We start from the raw sequence: 21,501 nt of genomic DNA, 5'->3' as shown, positions 1-21,501 counted from the left end.
CCCATATTTTTACTTATGTTTATAAGCCAAAATTTAAATTTTAAAACCTTCATTTAGAGTTGGTTCTCTGTTTTTTTATTGTATATTTTTTAACATTTGTTTTTAAATCATTAACAACATAAGTTTTATTTATAAATTATTTTTTAATCGATAATTAGTTGCTTTGCTCGTGCTAGTAAAAATAACGATGAGTGTACATATCTAGCTCCTGTCTGCTGAGTATGAACCGTACTGTTTTTCTTGCCGCTTTTATCCGTTACTGTCATCATTTATATGCAAGGCTGAAAACTTGTCACCTTGGGTTTTGATTTGTGCAAGGCTGGAAACTCGGCACCTGGATTGCCTGATACTGACCATTGGATGGCGATCGGGCTGTCGTTGTCGCCTTCCGTTGACCCTCGAAGAGGTTATCCTCGTACACGGCGAGCCATTGACTCTAGCGTGAACCTCAAAGCTAATGCAGTGCTCCCTGCAATTTCATACCACCACTAAAATATAATGCGGCCGTTCCAAAAATATAGCTAATTCTAAATTGTTTAATATAGACTCAGAAAATATTTAAAGATTTCTTTTTAGGCACTAAAGTAGTTAATTTTAAAATTTTAAGTTGATTAAACTCTCTTTCTAAACATTTAATTAGTCTTGAAAGAATTAAAATTATATGAATAAGTACATAAATGTTTATATTATCATATAAAATTTAAATTCTAAAAATATTTATATTTTATAAAAGAGGGATTCTGAACTTCAACAGTAAGTAACTTTTAAAATAATTGATTTAGAAATATTAAGAAGATATATATATAATTTTGGAAAGTTCTTAAATAAGGAAAGTTTTTTTAAAACCATCCACTTCATTCTAAAATACATTACATTTTAATACTGATTTATTATTACATTTTAATACTGATTTATTGTATTTTGGAACAGACGAGTACAGGAGTAACCGGTCCCCGGAGCCTCACGATACCCACGTCCCACGAGCAGCGAAACGAAAGAAAACACTTGCAAACAGTACACTCATCGGCTGCCTGCCTTGGAAGCATTCCAAGTTCCAACCCCGGATGGCACGAGGACGACGCGACCGCGGCCACGGCCACGTACATCCATCTCTCTCTGCATGCGGATCTCACTGCAGAACCACACTAATTCTGTTGTTGGTTGTTTCTTCTCCGCTAGCTTAGTCAAATCGATCCTTTATTGCACTCGCCTCTGCTCCCGCGAAAGCCTCGCCCTTTTTCTTTTCTCCCTACCAAGCTACCCCCAACCCCCCCGACCCGGCGATTTCCATCCAAGACCCCACCTTTCTCTTTGATCTTGGCGCGCGAGAAGGTGACGGAGATGGGGTTGCCCGCCGCATGGAGGAGGTGGGCTCTCCTCCTCGTGGTGGTGGCGTCCATGGCGGGGGAGGCGGCGGGGAGGTTCGTGGTGGAGAAGAACAGCCTGCGGGTCACGTCGCCGGCGGGGCTGCGCGGCGTCTACGAGTGCGCCATCGGCAACTTCGGGATGCCGCAGTACGGGGGCACCATGCACGGGGTCGTCGTCTACCCCAAGGCCAACAGGAAGGCGTGCAAGGCCTTCGACGAATTCGACCTCTCCTTCAAGCCCAAGTCCGGCGGCCTCCCCGTCTTCCTTCTCGTCGATCGCGGAGGTCAGGATAGATCCCCGCGCTTTCTTTATCGGAACCCTTTCTTCTTTTCAGGAATTTATTTTTCCATCTCGTGATTTTAAAAACCGCATCTTTTATTGAAATTGAAGAACCCACGCACGGGCGTTCTAATTTTGTCAGCAGTCACTAGCACATGAGAAATTTATTAGTGTCAATCGCACTATCTCATTTGTCATAGCTAGCAGTTTGCAACTGATGTTAAGAAACTAGTGCATGTTTTCTAATTGCCCTAATCCAACAGCATGATTAAGAAAGATATTTCACTTTGTACTCTGTAGCCATGTTCTGCCAGTGAATAATTTTGGCAGAGGGATATGCACTTTGGCATTAAAAGCTGCTTTAGTTTTTTTTCATTGGCATTTTTTGCTTGTCTTATGGTTTATCGTGGATCTTTGCTTAGGTAGGTTAACTTGTGGTCGGCTCAATCTTGGCCAACCCGGCAAAAAGTAGGTTAACATGTAGTTACACACGGTTAGTCACTGATTTACAATTTGTCATAATTAACACAACCTGGTATGATTCGGTATGTCTTGCAGTTCTATATCTGCTTGTTAGTTCAATACAATTATACAAAGCTCGTTGAAATATCGGATAAGTAGTTGGGTCCCGTGGTGAAATCTTGATTTGAGAAAGATTATGTATGCTTACGTTTAGTTATTGCACTTTGAGTGAGTCAGGGATTAGAATATGTGCTTTGGATGTCCAAATTATTTAGCTTTTGTAGTTCCTAGGAGTTTCAAAAAAATATTATTTTTTCTATTTGAAATTTCAGAAGTATTGCTTTACAACTTATGTCACTGCTTTGGCTACAAGTTTATCAGTAGAAAGCTGCATATAGAAGGTGATTTAAGGCTAGAAATGGAAGTTATACATAAGAGTATACATATGGCCATCAGTATATATATGTTAACTAGCCTAGTGGATTTCATTCTGAACTTTAGTAACGAGGAGTTGAAAGGTCTTAACTCTTTATTATTTATTGGTATTTACATGTTACGAAAGAAGATGAGCATACTAGTATCTTTATGTTCCATGGAATCATACCATTTGTATGTTTGGTTCTAACTTCTTTTCGCCCATTTCTTAAGTTTCATGTAACTATTGATGTATATTTTATCATTCAAAAAAGGGATATTTAATTCCTTGTGATGTGCAGACTGCTACTTCACAACAAAGGGATGGAATGCGCAAAGCGCTGGAGCTGCAGCAGTTCTTGTTGCTGATGACAGAGTGGAACCTTTGATTACAATGGACTCACCAGAGTCTAGTGGCACAGATTACATAGAGAAAATTACTGTTCCTTCGGCACTTGTAACGAAGAAATTTGGGGACGACCTTAAGAAATCGCTGGAAAACGGAGATATGGTAAATGTCCTTCTGGATTGGAGGGAATCTCTCCCTCATCCTGATGAGCGTGTAGAGTATGAGTTCTGGACAAACAGCAATGACGAATGTGGTGCGAAATGTGACATGCAAATGAATTTTGTGAGGAGATTCAGAGGAACAGCACAAGTGCTTGAGAAAAGGGGTTATACTCAGTTCACTCCTCACTATATTACGTGGTATTGTCCGGAAGCTTTCGTCCTGAGCAAACAGTGCAAATCTCAGTGTATTAATCATGGGAGATACTGCGCTCCAGATCCAGAGCAGGATTTCAACATTGGATACGATGGAAAAGATGTCGTGCTTCAGAACCTGCTTCAGATTTGTTTGTTCAAGGTTGCTAATGAAACTCGCAAGCCATGGGTCTGGTGGGATTATGTACACGACTTTTCAATTAGGTGCCCAATGAAGGAGAAGAAGTACAACCGCGAATGTGCTAATGGTGTTATCAAGTCACTTGGTAGGTGTGGTTAATTTTGTTCACCAGAATTGCTTAATTCTTTGAACCAACGGTTGATTTGAACTAATTGATCTGTCATTTTCATAGGATTGGATATTGAGAAGATCAACAAGTGTGTGGGAGACCCTGATGCTGATGAAGAAAACCCTGTACTCAAAGCGGAACAAGATGCTCAAGTAAGACTATTGGTGGTAGATCCTAATGTTTTCATTGTGTCAGGTCTGTACATTCAGAAATTATTCATTAGTTAGTGGTAGACTGATCTCTGTGAATTTCATCCTTTCAGATTGGTCATGGCTCTCGAGGAGATGTCACTATACTGCCAACCCTTGTTGTCAATAACAAGCAATACAGAGGTGCGCTAGTATCTTATTGTGCATTTTTTTTCTCTTTAGCTCGCTGCTGTTATGACATATACTCGTCTCCTCTTCAGGCAAGCTGGAGAAAAGTGCTGTGCTAAAAGCAGTATGCTCAGGATTTGAGGAGACAACAGAACCTGATGTTTGTTTGAGTGAAGGTTTGTGAATTTTTATGTTTTCATTTTCTGAAATGTACCTAGATTTTTATTTATTTTTTTAATTTTTTGCCGGGAAAACCCAGATTGGGTTTGCCAATTTTATTAGTACCTAGATTTTTACTGATGCCGTATTGATTTTTCCTCCCGTTTTTTCCACCTTTCTCTCTCGCGTATAGATATTCAAACAAATGAATGTTTGGAGAACAATGGAGGGTGTTGGCAGGACAAGACTAATAATTTTACTGCGTGCAAGGTATAGTTTTACTGGGAAAACTACTAATAGTCTGATACTTCTTACCTCATTCACCCGTATTGTGTCTGAGGTGCACATTCTTATTTGCTGTGAAACATATTCTAGGACACCTTCCGTGGGCGAGTTTGTGAATGCCCTGTTGCCCGTGGTGTAAAGTTCGTTGGTGATGGCTACACTCACTGTGAAGGTATTTTATTTCGTCAAGATGGGTTGGCAACATCTATTTCTTTAGAATCCTTTTTGAAACACTAGAGTCCCCTTGCTATAGACAGAGCTATTCGTAACAGATCTTAAATTGTTTTATTATTTCAACCAACCATTAGTACACTGTTTCATTTATGGTTGTTTGGCAGCTTCTGGTGTTGGTAGGTGCCAAATCAACAACGGAGGCTGTTGGAAGGAAACTAGAAACGGGAAAACTGTTTCTGCCTGCTCAGTAAGAATCTCTTTCGGAGTTGTTCTAGTTTGCAGCTGTCTTTGGTTGTTCTATGAATTACAAAACTAATCATGGAACTCTACAGAACGAAGAATCTAAAGGCTGCAAATGCCCACCAGGTTTCAAGGGTGATGGCATAAACAGTTGTGAAGGTAACATTACTCCATGTGGCAAAACATTCTGTTTTTTGTTAGAAAATATACTAGTATATTGAATGATCGATATTTCTGTTTGAGCCAACCATATTTTTTTTAAAATTCCTACTAATTAGTACTGGAAAACCTTACTTAATATATCTGTGATTGGCACTTTCAGATATTGATGAATGCAAAGACAAACTTTTCTGCCAGTGCAAGGACTGCACTTGTGACAATACATGGGGAAGCTATGAATGTAGCTGTGGTGGTAATAATATGTTATACATGAGAGAGCATGACACTTGCATCAGTGAGTCCCCTAACCCTTTTTTTTTCTCTTAGTCTTGTATTGTCCAATTTTCTGAATATCTGCATTATGCAATGCCTTTTACAATCGCTGTGCAGGCAAAGTTGGTTCTTCGTCAGTGGGTTGGGGCTTCCTTTGGGTCATTTTCTTTGGCCTCGCTTTGGCTGGAGTTGGAGCATATGCTGTATACAAATATCGGCTACGGGTAAAAAACTCATCCTTCTATTTTAATCCATCTGCAAATGGTCACATGATTTTCTAGCTCTTCCTGTTGGATTATGTTTGCAATAATCTACGGGCTACGGCTTACTCATGCTTTGTGTTTACCATTATGCCAAACCAGAGTTACATGGATTCAGAGATTCGCGCGATCATGGCTCAATACATGCCCCTGGAGAACCAAGAAACACAGAATCAACATCGTCCTGTGGAGCATGCTGACATCTGAAATAGCATCAAGCATAAGTAAGGGCTAGCAGCAGCATCACTGGTCACCATCTTGACAGAGTGGTCGGCGTGGAGCTACCCTTTGTGCCAGAAGATGAATTTTTCGGTATAGCTCATGTTTCTGGAACGACAAGATCTTTGTATACCCTCTTTTTTCTTTCCTGGAAAACCTGCAGGGCAGATTAGGATCTCACCAGAGTTTAGACCTCATTAATTGGGTTCTAGTCATAATTATGAGCTTCTGGTCATGTTATTATTCTTCTGTACTCTCTTTTTCTTTTTTTGCGAGCTACTCCTACGTGTTGAAAATGTGTAAATACTGTCCTTAATAAAGAGACCGGAAGAGCATTTTCTACATCTAAGCATAAGCAGTTTCTGTAGTGCATTCAATCTTGTTGGCATCGCATGTTCCATCTCCAAATCCCACCTCCCACACCGGCCGATCAGCAACTCGAACGCCTTCAACAACAGCGGTCTGACAAGTTGAGATGTCTGAGTGAGTCAACCCCCAAATCATCAAGACCAATAGATCGAGTCCCAAATCGGAAGGAAGAGGCAGAAAATGGAACGAAACCGACGAGAGGTGAAGGAACATGAACGGAGAGGAAGATGGAGGAAGGAAGGGAGCCAATTTGTTGGGCTGGACAGCTGATGGGTCAAACAATATTGGGCTTGAGAACTGAAAGCCCAAACGTCACTTCATCAGCCAGCGAAGCCCACTATCCACAGTCCAAAATAAGGACCCATTGCAAAAATCATGGCCCAAATATGCACGGTCTTCGTCCCCACTGTTCTCACGCCTCTCTCTCTCTCCCCTCGCCCGTCACTACCAATTCACGTCCATGGCGGGGCCGCCGCAAAACCGGCAGCTTTAGTTTGTGAATTCACTTAAGTTTTACTGTGTGGAAGCTCTTGGTTTGCCACGTTTCCTACCAAGGTCAATATTTGGGGCAACATACGCGTCCAGCTTTAAACCCGTATGACGATGGTCTCTCAGGGACGAATCTATCACCGGAGTTACTAAAGAGAACGAAGTACTGAGAGCAATTCTACTTCGTCTAATTCCTTCTAATATTTTTTTCTAAATCCGCCGTCGGGTCTCTCTTTGTAATTGCAGCGTCCAGAGACCAGAGAGCTATGGAGCTTCTCGTCGGTTGGAGCCCTGGAGTTACTGCTCTGAGCCTCTGACAAGCTACACGCTGGCCATTACGTACAGCAAGAACAATCATGACGTGTGTGTGCTTTGCGTACGGGGTAAACAGAGGAAACGCACAACGGCACAAGCACAGTAGTAGCTGCTGCGCCCATCTATGAACCGAACAGTACGCGTACCTCGAGAAGAAGAATGGATGGATCGGCATTCATCAGCATTGGCTGCTACAGGAGAGCTGGATGCTCCCTGAAAGCGATGAATCGTCGCAGGCAGGCAGGCAGCTCTGACAACAACTCCATCCCCATCTTTCCCGTTGAATCATGGCGACTGTTCGTTCTGTTCATTCAATCGAGGACGAAGCAAGGAAGGACCAGGAAGCCGATACATGGTCCTACCTATGTATTCATGGGCAATTACGGCAGCAATTAGGAGCTGAGATGCTCTCGATCAGGCAAACCCGGCATGGCCCACATGCAGCCTCTCAGTAGACAGGCCTGCCCAACCACTGCACTCACTGCCTCCTCTCACCAAATGAGCGCTCTTTAGTTTGGATGCCATCGAAAAGAAATCGACCCATGATGGCGTGATCCATCATCATCATGATGTGTGTGTCATGGAGTATTATGGGCACAAGAAAGATAATAATGCCGCTACTAGGTAGAGTACCGGATTGGAGCATCATGCAGGCATGTAATGGTGGTGCTGCTGCTCTGTCTAGTGGCCGTGGGCCAGATGGAGGTGTAGGAGAAGAAATGATTAGTAGTTCCAAAGCTAACAAAAAGAGCAGTTTTGGCTGATCGATCGTGATGAACATGAAACGGCTTGGGTTTAATCAGAATCTGTAAATTCAGAATGTGGACCAAGCAGATGGAGCTTGCAGTCTAGTAGTGCAGAGTTTACCATACCGTTAGGAGCTCGGAGCTCTGATCACGAAACCTAGTGGTCTATCGGTTTCTTTTTTAAACCGATCAAAGGTCAGTAATTTCAGGATAAATTCTCATAAACCTAACTTTGAATGTAGATTCTCGAAAGCCGATGTCAAAAAACCGATCGGTTGCTACTGCCAAAGTGGTAGCATGGGAGTCGTTGTGAGTTATAACCAATTGATGCTGAAAAATAAATTACGATAAAAAAACATAAAATTGAGATTAAATATTTAAATTTTAGTTTATAAGTATAGGGAAAAAACATGGTTGTATTTCAGGCCGGGAAAGAATCCATTTCGGCGCAGGAGCAGCAACCAGCGCAACGGTCGTGGAGGAACTTTGCAGCTTTTCTCACTCTTTTTTCACTATTCTTTTGCAGGGACAAGTGGTTTCCCCTGGTCTTCGGACTAGACACCACCATGATATACCATTTACTTTTGTCTCGCCATGTTTTTTTTTCTCTCTCCCTCTCTCCTTTCAAGCACGGTCACAGCTCGTCAGGCCATACTCACGCAAAGGCGGTGCTGGATATTCCCGGATTTTGTCTTTGGTGGTGTTTAGTTGCCAAAACTTTTTGACAAAAATATCACATCGAACGTTTGATCGGATATCGGAAGGGGTTTTTGGACACAAATGAAAAAACAAATTTCAGATTCTGGCTAGAAACCGCGAGACGAATTTTTTGAGCTAACTAATCCATCATTAGCACATGTTGGTTACTGTAACACTTATAGCTAATCATGTCTTAATTAGGCTTAAAAGATTCGTCTCAAGATTTCTTTCACAACTATGTAATTAGTTTTTTTATTTATCTATATTTAATCCAAAAGTTTGATGTGATATTTTTGGAACTAAAAAATGCCAGCAAAACCTAGAACAGAACCCGATGTAGATTTCCAAACCACTCTTGTTCGCCACAAACTCAACTGTGTGCTCGTCCAAGTTCCAAGCCGTTGATGGAGCAATTTGAGCAGCAGTAAATGAAACAATATAATGGTTGAAGCTCAACAGCCCACTGGAATTACCTGCCTCTGTTCTTTTCTTCTTTTTCTACAAAAATATTAAAAGTCACCTTATATAGTACGAATATACGCAACTAACGATGTACCTTGAATTGCACATAATATGCTGTGGAAATATTTTAGTTTGCTAATTAATTAGTCTCTTCGCCTCAAAATAAATACAATTTCTAATTCAAAAATAAAACTCATTTTGGGACAGAGGGGATATAATTCTTTCATCGATTTATTTACAACTATGCGTTTAATGCGATTATAACAAAGATGTGTACTCTCACGGCATTACACGTACACTAATCTTATACAGCTATGAATACTTCCTTTAATGCATACTTAGAGACGGATACCATTGGTTACTCCGTATGTCTCATAATAGAAGGCATTTTAATTCTAAATTTTGTTCCAGAATATAAGTTAATTTGTGATCCCAATAAAACATTTTGTTTTCTGTCTATCAACTTTGTAGTATTTTATTCTCTAACCATTAACTTTTGTGCTACTTTATTCCCCACCCATCAATTTTTATAATACTTACTTTTGACGCTTCCTTAATTTTTTAAAAAGGAATAGTCGCTATATTATGAAACGAATGGAGTAGTTTGTAGACTCATTAAAATCATGTTGAAAACACACTTTTTTTTTTAAGGAAACTCGCACGAAATGGTGCTATTTTATTAAAAATTATGAGTAAAAGGGTACAACCCCTAGGGGTTTTAAAAAAGAAGAAATTAGCTACAAGCAATTTACGGGGTATTTGGCAGCATGTCTCTGAGCTTCCTAGCTCCTGCCATGGTACAGGTTTTGCCTCCTCTTTGATTTTTGTTAAGAGGCCCGATGGTTGTTGTTTCACTGTGTTTGAAAACACACTTATGAATTTGCTTTTATCCATCGTATGATCTTAGAAACGACATCCCCTGCAGTAATATAATGACTATCCCTTGACACGTTTAACACTTTAACCCTTAAGTCAGCGAGAAATAATGCAGAGAACTCACATCCAAGATTTTGTGTGTATATGCATAAAAACATTTGTTCATGTGACTACAGTAAAAGGCATGGTATACAGGCAATCGAACTCTAAGATTACACAGGGCCATTCTTATCCATTCGTTTACTTGCTACGTACACTCCTAATATACGATGCATATATAATTTTATGGTCTACGTCAAGATTGTTTAACCATCACTTTTAAGCAACACCGATCGATGGCGACTCTTTTTTTTTTTCGACGACCACTGATTGTGATTTCATAAATCGAGCACAGGGCATTGTCGAGCGGGTTAATATGAAAGTATTTCCTTATTATAGTCACATATTCTTTTTCGTGGAGAGAATTGAGCATATACACAGAGCGACCTTTCAAACAGTGATAGGCCGATAGCTACATCAACGACAAATGAAAAAAAATAGTCATAATATATTTGACCATTTTTTACTATAACAGTATAGGCGTGTATATATAAACAGAGAAATTGGCCAAACAAACCATATTTAAAGCTCTGTTTATCTCTCGTTCAAACCAAACCAAATGAGATCCTCAATATTTTTTTCCAAAATAATGCCCCGGTTATATTTCCTATATTTTTATATCACTTCGGACCAATATGTGTGGTAGTAAAGTGGGTGAATATCTATTTTTTGGGGAAAACTATTTGAGAGCATAAATGTCTGAATTTGCAAATTTCAAATTTTTTTCGTTAGAAAGTGTAGAAAAGGAATTGTTTATATAGAGAACTTTCATACTGACCATGCCAATGAAAACAAAGAAAAAATTTATTTCTCGCTCCGTCTGAAAATATCTAAACATACTAGGAGAGATGAAAATTTATGAGGCAATAAAAAAAGGAAATATAGCCTTTATTAAATGAGAAATGTTTATTAGTGAGACAGTAGTTAGGGGTAAAATAAAAATAAATTTAAAATAAAGGTAATGACTGAGATGGTACCCACTTATTTTATGATATTTTTTGAATCTCTTGTTCCAGGATGAAGGGAAATATTAACATTCATATGATTCGAATTTTATGCCATGGTATAAATATTTATGTATTAATTCATGCGATTTCATTCATTCTAGCTCTAATGATTTCAGAGCCAAAAAAATATTTTGAAAGAGAATCTAAACAATATAAAATTCAACAGTTAATCATTAAAATGTCTAAAATAATTTTTTAACACTTGTTTAGTCTAGGTTAGAAACAAGCTACGTATATTTAAAAATAATAAGAAGAGAACTTGAACTAGAAAGTTTATATTAGGATTCACCGAATCGGTGCTTTTCCACCGCTGTTATCATCATTATCCCGCGCAAAACCGTGAAAAAAAATCATGATAATCATGCTCCACCGGATACCATTTTCAAAGTGCTCGGTGATAAGTTAAACCCTGGTTCATGATAATAAATCAGAAAGACAACAAAAAACTGACAGAGCGCATGACAATCGGTGCCCTCAAGTTGGCACACACAGGCAGCCATCGTCGGAGAAACCAACCCGCTGGAAGCAACGCCCCTCGACAGCCACGGCGACCGATCATCGATTCATCCATTTCGAGTATTCAACAACCCCATCATTCCTTCTCCTCCTCACCTCCAGGTGGGGCCAACGAACCGCTCGCCCGAGCTGTCATAGTCGTGACAGCCAACGGTGCCGGGTGCACGTAGCCGCTGTCTCTCCCTCTTTCTCTTCCTCACGGGGGATTCGACTCTACCTGGGCTTTACCGGTCCCGCGGACATTGACCTGTTGGCCCAAACCCGCACCCCCGCCCTCCCCGGGCCCACCTGGTCATCGGCTCGCCCCCTCCTGCTGACGTCATCGCCACATATAATTTTCCATTTGATATTTCGTTGTCTTAGAATAATTTTATTTTTTTCACCCTCCATACGCAGTAATACATAATATATTACTCACATCTTTATTAAATACTAATGTACATATCCCTACATTATGTATTTATTTCTAGTTTTATAATTTCAATGCACAGTTTGCTCAATTTTGAAGTTGTTTCGGGGTAATAAAATGGGATAAAAATATTCCTTTTTTAAGAAGTGAGTAATTTTTTTATTTTAGACCGACATTAAAATGTTTATTTTAAAACTAAACTCCATCTTATTCTATCTATCCTAAAATAAGTTCATCTCTCCATGCGTGGGTGTGCTGCACAATGTTACAACAATAACTTTTTGTGGTGTGCCGGTTTTACCTTGCAGCCAAAATATTTTTGATACGAAAATAAAATTGGGTGGAGTTTAATTTTGAGATTAAAACCGACAATAAAAACTATACCCTCTCTAGTCTTTTTTTTAAAAAATTTACACAGTTCACATTTGAATATATGTTTGAATATTTCTTCTATTCAAAGCATTTCATAGATATGCAAAATCATAAGTTATTTTTTAATTTTATTAGTGATCATAATAAATTAATTAATAACTACATAAATTTAAATAAGTTAGATGACAAATAAAAAACGTATGAATAGTTCTCAAAAAAAAAACGTATGAATACGCACGCACGCACGCTGCTGCTTCATGTCCGGTGTTACGAATCTCTCGCGGTCGCGCGCACGTAAGCAAAAGCCGCGACGTGGGAGGCGGAAAGACACGGGCGGTTGCGGCGTCCACGTCGCGGCGCCTCCGCCACGACCGCGACACCGCGCATGGAAAAGAAAAAATTATATTCGCGTCGCGTCGCGTGCTACGAGGTGCACCGTGGTTGTGCCCGGGTGCTACTACTACCTACCTGAACCGACGGCGACGTTTCATGGCCGGAGTACTGGCCGCGGCCGGCTGGGTTGGCGACGGTGCCGGCCGGCCGGAGCATTCAAGGCTGGCTGGGCAATTGTGACTGCTGGTACAGTATCGCTCCTACTTTTGGTAGCGTCATGGGAGAGGGAGATTTTTGAACGTAGTGCCATTCCTTCTGCATTCAAGTCTGCCCCCATCGACATGTAGGCTGCAGTGCACCGCATCATTTCCTCTGTTTTCAATTACCAGGGAATATACTAGTGCTGCTTCTAGTTCTACTGTCGAGTGAAAAACTGAACTCTCTCTGTTCAGCATGTGTATGCTTGCTACCCGGCGCCGAGAAATTTCCACACGAACAGTAACGCAGGTGCCGCTGTAACAAATGGGGAGGTTGATTGGCATTTGCGAAAGCATTGCATCCACAGACTGTTCACCCCCCATCCAGAGACCAGTGGCAGAGTATAGATCATCGACAGCCAAGTACTACGCCTGCAGTGCAGACACAGACACCTGCGTGCAGTGCAGTGCAGTGCAGGCAGGCAAAGTCGTGGAGAGGCGCAACCGCGCAACACAGCGTCCATCTCTCACCTGCCACCACCGCAGCAAAGATCCCAGTGAAAAAAATAATAATAAAACGAGCAGAGCATGTCGTGCGTGCGTGCAACAAGTATGCAACCCAGAAAAATCTCTTTTTTTTCCAAAAAAGAAAAAAAATCTATTTTTTAGAGAAAAATAAAAATCTCTCTTTTAAAATAATGAAACCTTTGCTCACTTTGCAATTAGTATTTCCGTGGAAAATAATGAAATTTCGGTCGCGTCGTCCCCTGCATCTGTACGAGTACACCGTAATTTTGTCCTCGTACAGCACGGGGTGAAGTGAGGTGGTGTTTAGATTGAGAAAACTTTTAGGAGAAGTGTCACGTTAAAAATTTGATCGGATGTTGGAAGAGTTTTTCTAATACGAATAAAAATACGAATTTCACGGGTAGCCTAGAAATCGCGAGACGAATCTTTTAAGCCTAATTAATCCGTCATTAGCATATGTTGATTACTATAGCACTTATGACTAATTATGAGCTAATTAGGCTCAAAAGATTCGTCTCAAGATTTCATCCATAACTGTGTAATTAGTTTTTTGATTCATCTATGTTTAATATTTACTGCTTCCTTGGCTACTGCAGCAGGAGTAAATCCTTCTCCAGTCTCCTCCTCGGCTCCTCTCCTCTCCTCCCCTCCCCCAATCTGGTTGGTTTTCCTCCTTTTCTTCCCCGCACCGCGCCCGCGCGCGATCGTTTGGTGCCATCTCCACATCCACCGGAAAACTACGCTCCCCCCACCACCGCATCACCCCCGTCTGTCCCTGTCTCTTGGGGGTCCGTGGGGGACTCCTTGCCGCTTTCTACCTGTGGGGGGGGGGGGGGGGGTGATGCGGTGAGCTTTTCTGATCGGGGGGGGGGGGGGGGGGGTGCTTGCGGCGAGGAGTGCTGCGGCGGCGGCGGCCATGGCGGGGATGGCTGCTGCGGCGTTGGTGGCGAAGAGGTGCATGAACGCCGCATGCGGGGCTCCGGCTCCGTCTCCGGCGGGTGGGGAGTGGAGGAAGGGATGGCCGTTGCGATCCGGTGGCTACGCCGTGCTGTGCGACAAGTGCGGGTACGCCTCCGCCTCTCGGGCCCCCACCTCCGCGCTAGCTTGCTGTCCATGCGCCGCGGGTGAAATGGCTGGCTGCATGAATTAACCGGTGTCTTTTTGGTTGTTTCCTGTATATCGTCTCGATGATTTGCCCCCCTTTTCTCCCTAAAACTAGATTTTTTTTTAACTTATTCAAATGGACACGACTTATCTTTGTTGCTTGTTTGATGAAATTTTCGATTTTTTTAACAATTTGTGGTGATATCTTATTCGTGCCCGAATTAGAGATGATTTATGAGGAAACTGTGCGGGGTAGAAGGAACAGTGTTGCCCGTGTAGATTTTTTCTTTTCGAAAGCGGAAAGTCTGGTAAAATTTTGGAAGGTTGACTTGATGGCTCGACTGCTGTATGCACTGATACCAGTTAGATAGTTGATGGAGTGGACCTTATGCATCAACTGGGATTTCGATAATCGTTCAATTACTTGCTGCCAAAGAGCTTCTCACAATAAAATTAAGATTTGTTGCCAGTGAATTTAACTGGATTGTCGTGCTGGATGACGTAGGAAACCTGTTTGCCAAACCTCTCTGCACTGTCAAGATTCCTGCTTGGTTTAAAATTAGATGTACTGTGAATTGGTGTAGCAGGGGACCTGACTTTTCTTACAGTTGGATTTTGCTTATGGGGGAAAAACCATGCGTAGTTGAATAACATAAGACTAAATTTGCTTGATTTATCTATTTTAATAATGTGATTTATGCTCAAACTAGGTTGGCATATGAGCAGCTTGTGTTTTGTGATATATTTCACCAAAAGGAATCTGGCTGGAGGGAATGCTCATTTTGTGGGAAGGTGAGATGGTCACACATGCTCTGAATTGCATACTCATTTTTTTGTGCTAGATTGTTCTGTAACAGTAACTCTAAAAATCTTTCACTATTCCAGCGTCTCCACTGTGGATGTATTGCGTCGAAGAAGTCCTTTGATCTACTTGATAGTGGTGGAGTTCAATGTGTCAATTGCATTAAAAATTCAGCAGTTCAATCTGTAAGTTTCTTTGTTGCATATTTACATTTCTTTTCCAAATCATCTTATTCTTTTTTTTGGCAGGTTTCAAGTCCAGTTGTACCCAAGATTTTTTCATCTCAAAATAACCCAAGACTTTTTGGAAAAAGTGACGAGTTATTGTCAGGTAGACCACTGGAGACACCCTCCCTTATGGTCGATGCCAGAAATGATGATCTTACTATTATTGCTAAGACCAACCATCCATTCATGGTGAAAAACATAGAAGCCGGACAATGCAGTAATATTTTGAGGCAACAAGAACTAGAGAATGGTTCAAGACAGGTTAAATGGGAGCTTCCTACCCTTAATATCAGCGACATGCGAAGGATGCCTTTCCTAACTAGATCTCAAAGTGCGTTAGAGTCTTCTCAGTGTGCTCGAAGAGATGAAAATAAAGATCCAACTGCTGAAAGCACGACAAGTGAATCACTTTCTGAGGCATGCCTCAATATGAGCTTGGGAATTGCTAGTAATGGAAACAAGTTAGAGGCTACTTCAACAGTGGAAAGACCTACGCTATCTCCAACTACAGGATTTGCTGAAGGAAGAGAGCTTACCACTGCATTGTCTCCATTTCAGCATGCACAAAGGGCTCGTCATTTTCTGACCAGACCACCGAGAGTTGGTGAAGGTGCTGTTTTTGATCCAACGAAAGATATGCTTCCACATCTTCGTGTTGCGAGGCCACCTGCAGAGGGTAGGGGCCGCAATCAATTGCTTCCTCGATATTGGCCTAGAATAACAGACCAGGAGCTACAGCAAATTTCTGGAGAGTATCCTTAATATATTTATCAACTTCTTGGCAATATCATTCATAAGTGGCTAACATCCTTTACATATAGTAGCTTCTCACATGATCAATTAGGACGAATTCTTTAATATTTTGCATACCTTTTTTTTGGGTTCTTAATGCTATTTTGTTTTCCTTGACTATCTTGCGCCTCAAGTTCAAATTCCACCATTGTCCCCTTGTTCGAGAAGGTTCTAAGCGCTAGTGATGCAGGCCGCATAGGGCGCCTTGTTCTACCAAAAGCCTGTGCGGAGGTAATATCTATATTTTAACAACCTTTTGTGGTTTTGCCCCTTGTTAACGTAATTTTTACTGTGTTGTTGACTCACGTTATTGGTTTATCTTTCCTTTATCATATTCCCTATGACTTAAAGATCCTTTGATACTTCCGTAAAGAAAAAAAAAACGTTTGATACACATAAGGGTTGTGGTTCAGGAGCATCCGAGCATCCCCTTCCACATGCGAGGAAAAAAACCATCGCTATAGACTGATAATATCTGCATGAGCATGTGACTATATATACACAAAACAGTTATGACTAGAAAAAAGTACAGCCAATGTGGAACCTAATTTACTACATCACGTAACACACTGACAAAAGTAACTGATGAACAAAAACCTAGGCCTTATTAATGTTTGACCTATATGCGTTCTGGTGAAACTCCATTATTACACTTGTTTGTATTGTTAGGCTACTCGACATTCTTTGGTTTCAAACACACTTAATTGTATTGTATAAATAGTTAATACATCCTACTGCACTTGACATTATTTGGTTCAGAACTCCATTTGCAAAATGGTTGCTATTTACTGGCAGTTTCTTAGCATGCCTATTTTTAATATATTACCTTTCATGCTTCCTGCCATCCTGAGTTGCCAAGATACATTTTGTAGGCATATTTCCCTCCAATTTCTCAGCCAGAAGGTCGTCCGTTGACAATTCAAGATGCAAAAGGCAAAGAATGGCATTTTCAATTTAGATTCTGGCCAAATAACAACAGCAGAATGTATGTATTGGAGGGTGTTACACCATGCATACAATCATTACAATTACAGGCTGGCGATACAGGTGACAAAATATTTCCTTGGTTGTGATAATAAGCATCACCTGTTCTTTTATACAGTTCTATACCATGTGCTTGACTTCTTTCATGACTGACGTCTGGTTACATTTAAGCTGCATCTTTTTTACTATTTCATACTCTCAATCTATCTCATCTAATGAGGGGTATTTAGCCATTTTTCTTCCACATTAATTTGTCACAAGATTCCTAGAAATGCACACAATATGGGACGAGGGAGTTGCATATAAGGTTAAAAATACTTCAAACCTATTTGGGAAAGCACTCAATGGAATAAAGTTGCCAGGTTATCAGGGAATCTCCTTAAGTAGTCACAACTCTCTAAATTATATGTACATAATGTACAAAAACAAATTGACCTACACATGGAATGGACAGGCACAAATAAATTGGCACTTCTTGCCAGATGCAGAAGTCAAATGCCTCAGGTTAATATTTCATGGTCATAACTTTATATGTTTTAGTAATTTGTATGGTAATTTTAATATGGTAAGTTGAATTCTGCCATATTCACAAAATGTGATTTTACTGGGAAAGTTTTTGTACTCACTGGTGATTGTTATTTTCATTGCAGTGACTTTTAGTCGGATAGAACCTGGAGGGAAACTTGTTATGGGCTTCCGGAAGGCCACAAACACTGTCAGTTTGCCGGTAACTTGCATTTTCCCAGCATTCGTCCTGCTAATTTACTTTCCTGGAAATGCTTGTTTCCCTTGCCTCCCTCCTCCTTTATCAATGTTTTTATGTTACTTCTGTACAGGATTCACAGATTTCAGCTATTGCCAACGGTTCCATTCTTGGTGATTCATTATTTTCTAATACAAATGAGAATCTAGCAATAGTAAGTGGTTATTCAGGATTTCTTCAGTCAATAAAGGGGGCTGCAGATCTCCATACAAGTTCTCTGTACGATCATCATGTGAACTCAGCTGATGGGGATGTTAGTTGGCTTAAGGCAGATAAATTCGGCAGCAGGCCAGATGAGGGCTCTTTGCAGTTTTTAAAGAGGGGCCGCAATATTGGTTCCAAAAGCAGGAGGCTTTCAATGGATGCCGAAGAAGCATGGGAACTAAAACTTTACTGGGATGAGGTTCAGGAACTGTTACGTCCTGCTCCATCTGCAAAACCTACTGTCGTGATGATTGAGGACTATGAAATTGAAGAGTATGATGTAAGTTTGCTAGCGATCTTATTATTCACATTTCTGCACTTGAATAGCCTTTCTGGGAAGCATGGAATTCTGACTCATTTTTTCTCAGCCCTCAGCAGATGACTTGGAATGGCTTAAATTAATTTTTGCTTTTAATCTAACTTTGCTGTATTATACATACACAGGAACCTCCTGTGTTTGCGAAGAGATCAATTTTCACCATCCGTTCTACTGGGTAAGAACCTTATTCGACAAAGATCTTCCAGCACACAAGTTTTCACCATGAGGAAACCATAAATGGTGTAAATAGAATAAGAACAAAAATGATGGTTTATATTTTTCTAGGTATTGTGTTGAGCTGTCTGGTATTATATCATTTTAAGGACTTGCCTTCTGTGTAAACACCAGGCAAATATTGTGTGTGCCAGTGGAGCAATTTTTACCAATACCTTACTGCATGTTTTTTAGGGAACAAGATCAATGGATTCAGTGTGATGATTGCTCAAAATGGCGCCGGTTGCCACTTAATGTTATTGTTGCTTCTAAGTGGACATGTGCCGACAACACAATTGACCCAAAAAGGTATGCTGTTCGGCGTATGAAAAATGTTGTAGCCATACTTTTGTCCTTCGATAGATTATTCTTTTTACATAATGATTAGCTGTTTGAACTAAAATTATCTCCAACATATTGGCAGCTGTTCCTGCTCGGCACCTGAAGAATTGACCCCAAAAGAGTTGCACATTGTTCTTCAGCAGTATGAAGGTATGCATGCTTTTATACACACACCTTGATAATAGAATGCTCAAGACAAGACATGCAATGAGGCACATCTGGAGAGCCTGGTTTTATTTAAAAGGAACTTATACACATTTCAGACATGTTACTGCATTATAGGAAATAACCTAGCATAGAATAATATTGAGCAAATAAAACAGGGACCGCCTGGTATAACAGGCAACTGTTTTCACAAGTGAAATTTATAAGTATACAAGGACTGGGGAGTGGGTAGCATATGCTGCATCATTTCTAGTGACAATGAAATAGAAACATCAATAATCTGAATATTGCCACAGATATGAGGAGGCGAAAGAACAGCTTTGGTTTCAAGCAGAGCATGCCCGAAATGGATGCGGCCAGTCTTGACGCCTTGGCCACTGCTGCAGTCTTTGGTGAGGTCGGGAACCAAGGTGTCCCTTCTGTTGCGACGACGACGAAGCACCCCCGGCATCGCCCTGGCTGCACCTGCATAGTGTGTATCCAGCCACCTAGTGGGAAGGGCCCAAAGCACAACCCGGCGTGCACCTGCAATGTCTGCATGACTGTCAGGCGTCGCTTCAAGACACTGATGATGAGGAAGAAGCAACGACAGTCGGAGCGAGAGGAGGCCGAGGCGAGCAAGAAGATCGCCTGGATGAGCAGAGATGAGCCTGAGGGAAGCAGCTTGTCAAGATCCCCGCAGACGATGGACACTACCCGAGACGGAGATGTGACGATGGCTGACAAGGTTGACATCAACAAGGGCCACATCGACCTGAACTTCCACCCTACCACCATCCGCGACGAGGAGCAGCACGGCGGGCCACAGCCTCGGATGAGCATGGTCAGCCTCCTGGAGGTCGCCAACCGGCCCCTGGAGAACTACATGAAGCAGAACGGCCTGACGAGCCTGGCTGGGGAGCAAGGGAGCTCCAGCACATGCACAGGTGCTGCAGCCACGGCTCCACAGCCTGCTCCGGTGGAGAGCGAAGAGCGGACGTCCAACACCGAGGGCGGGCGCGTGCCGTCGGCGGAGCAACCGGAGAGCATGGCCGTCGACGAGGCCGGAGATAACCCGCCGGACAAGGCTGCTGCTGCTGCCAGTGACGCTGCTGCTGCTTGAGCTTGAGCTTGAGCGTCAGCGTCAGTGTGTGAGGTTGACAGGATGGGTATTGAATTTGTTGTGTGCGTTATCGGCTTCCCGGTTTTCTTTCTTTTTTTCTTACAGGAACAGCAGCTGGTGAGTTTTGATGTAAGAATCTGATAGGGTTTCATTGTGTCTCTTGTAGCCTTTTCATTTGCGCTCTCGTGTAAAAACACACCTGGAGAAGGCTGAATGACACTGACTGTGCGTCTACTGTAATTTTAACGACGAGGCTCACCTCATTTGCTCATACCTCGGTGGGCAGCTACTGTTCTTGTATCCAAAGCTAAAGGCTTTTCCTTTTTTTATTTTTTCCTTTAAAGCCAAGCATCCAATAACTCAGCTGATTTGCACCCCCTAAACGCTCCGAACAGAGATACCCACTTTGATGGTTAGCATACAATCATACCAAACTTTTGTAGATGCCAGACAACAATTTTATATTCATAAGAGTAAAGAATATGGTCGGTCCTGTGGCGCGGTACCACTTAGATTTATAACTTAGAAAATACACATTTAAATCCATGAACTTGTTTTAATGTGCCATCCAGATCTATGAACTTGTTTAAATGTACCATCCAGGTCTATGAACTCGCTTTAATGCGTCATTCAGGTCCATGATTTTAGACGTTAAAACGAGTTCATGGACCTAAACGTGTATTTTCTAAGTTTATGGACCTAAGTGGTACTGTGCCAAAAACGGTTATGTACTTTACTCTTCATAAAATATAACAAGTACCCTACTCTTTCCGAACTACAGATTCAAATTTATTCTAAATAAAATAGTTAACTAGGATCATAAAAGGTGATTTTTTGCACTTGCATTCTCATTCTATGTTGCTATATTTTTAGAAGGAGCGATATAATATTTTAAAATTCTGATAATAAATTTTATATTAAAATAAATTTGTAAAATATAATAGGTACCAACAAGGGTACTATCCAAGAAATGTACATGCACCATTTATTTTGTTTGTACACTAAGCATTTGATAAAAAAACTATTAATTGTTAAAATTTTAAAAGTTTGACAAAAACCAATTCTAATGTTTTAGGGGATTGTTTGGTTCATTTGCAAAAAGTTCTTTCATACCCTCATGTTAGAAAAGTTTGATCAAGCTAGCACCATGTTTGGTTTATAGCAACACTTGTGGACTGTGGTGGTAAGATTCTATCTTAATTTCGATGGTCCCACACGCCATTAACTAAAAAAGGTGTGGTACAATCTTGTTTTGCTAACTAATGCGCGTGGCTCACTTTTCGTTGGCCACAACTTATACAAGTATAACACAAAATGTAATATACGATGGAACCTTAGATGAGTATTAGCCCAATCCTTTTCGTTTCCACATATGCTTATAAGTTAAAATTTAAAATTATCAGCCTTAAATATAGATTTGATTTTAGAGTTTTTTATCATAGTTT

The 21,501-nt window shown here is 41.0% G+C and overlaps 2 protein-coding genes across 2 annotated transcripts; both read left to right on the top strand.

The window, feature by feature from the left end:
* The first annotated feature begins 323 nt into the window (after positions 1-323).
* On the top strand, positions 324-5,966 carry LOC102714108 (vacuolar-sorting receptor 1-like). Its single transcript, XM_006658070.3, has 14 exons — positions 324-406; positions 931-1,100; positions 1,180-1,651; positions 2,826-3,512; positions 3,600-3,688; positions 3,799-3,868; positions 3,946-4,029; positions 4,206-4,282; positions 4,388-4,469; positions 4,636-4,718; positions 4,804-4,870; positions 5,034-5,165; positions 5,261-5,367; positions 5,506-5,966. Exons 1-14 carry the CDS (start codon positions 361-363, stop codon positions 5,608-5,610), a joined length of 2,271 nt encoding a protein of 756 aa, XP_006658133.2. The 5' UTR covers positions 324-360; the 3' UTR covers positions 5,611-5,966.
* A 7,955-nt stretch (positions 5,967-13,921) lies between these two features.
* On the top strand, positions 13,922-20,356 carry LOC102713835 (B3 domain-containing protein Os07g0679700). Its single transcript, XM_006658069.3, has 12 exons — positions 13,922-14,104; positions 14,854-14,935; positions 15,029-15,130; positions 15,194-15,924; positions 16,099-16,195; positions 16,837-17,011; positions 17,599-17,675; positions 17,785-18,195; positions 18,360-18,409; positions 18,643-18,756; positions 18,872-18,939; positions 19,251-20,356. Exons 1-12 carry the CDS (start codon positions 13,956-13,958, stop codon positions 20,054-20,056), a joined length of 2,862 nt encoding a protein of 953 aa, XP_006658132.1. The 5' UTR covers positions 13,922-13,955; the 3' UTR covers positions 20,057-20,356.
* Positions 20,357-21,501: the final 1,145 nt, after the last annotated feature.

Source organism: Oryza brachyantha, chromosome 7 (genome assembly GCF_000231095.2).
Source record: "Oryza brachyantha chromosome 7, ObraRS2, whole genome shotgun sequence".
In the NCBI taxonomy this organism is placed as follows: domain Eukaryota; kingdom Viridiplantae; phylum Streptophyta; class Magnoliopsida; order Poales; family Poaceae; genus Oryza; species Oryza brachyantha.
Note: the sequence above shows the minus strand (reverse complement) of the source record. Positions and strands in the feature narration are given on the sequence as shown.

Excerpts from the sequence above, each read along its gene's own strand:
- LOC102713835 (XM_006658069.3), top strand. The coding sequence starts at position 13,956 with ATGGCGGGGATGGCTGCTGCGGCGTTGGTGGCGAAGAGGTGCATGAAC. Across the intron at positions 17,676-17,784 it reads CAAACACTGTCAGTTTGCCG|GATTCACAGATTTCAGCTAT; the intron begins GTAACTTGCATT and ends ACTTCTGTACAG. Across the intron at positions 18,757-18,871 it reads AACACAATTGACCCAAAAAG|CTGTTCCTGCTCGGCACCTG; the intron begins GTATGCTGTTCG and ends ACATATTGGCAG.
- LOC102714108 (XM_006658070.3), top strand. The coding sequence starts at position 361 with ATGGCGATCGGGCTGTCGTTGTCGCCTTCCGTTGACCCTCGAAGAG. Across the intron at positions 1,101-1,179 it reads GCGACCGCGGCCACGGCCAC|CTTAGTCAAATCGATCCTTT; the intron begins GTACATCCATCT and ends CTTCTCCGCTAG. Across the intron at positions 5,368-5,505 it reads TATACAAATATCGGCTACGG|AGTTACATGGATTCAGAGAT; the intron begins GTAAAAAACTCA and ends ATGCCAAACCAG.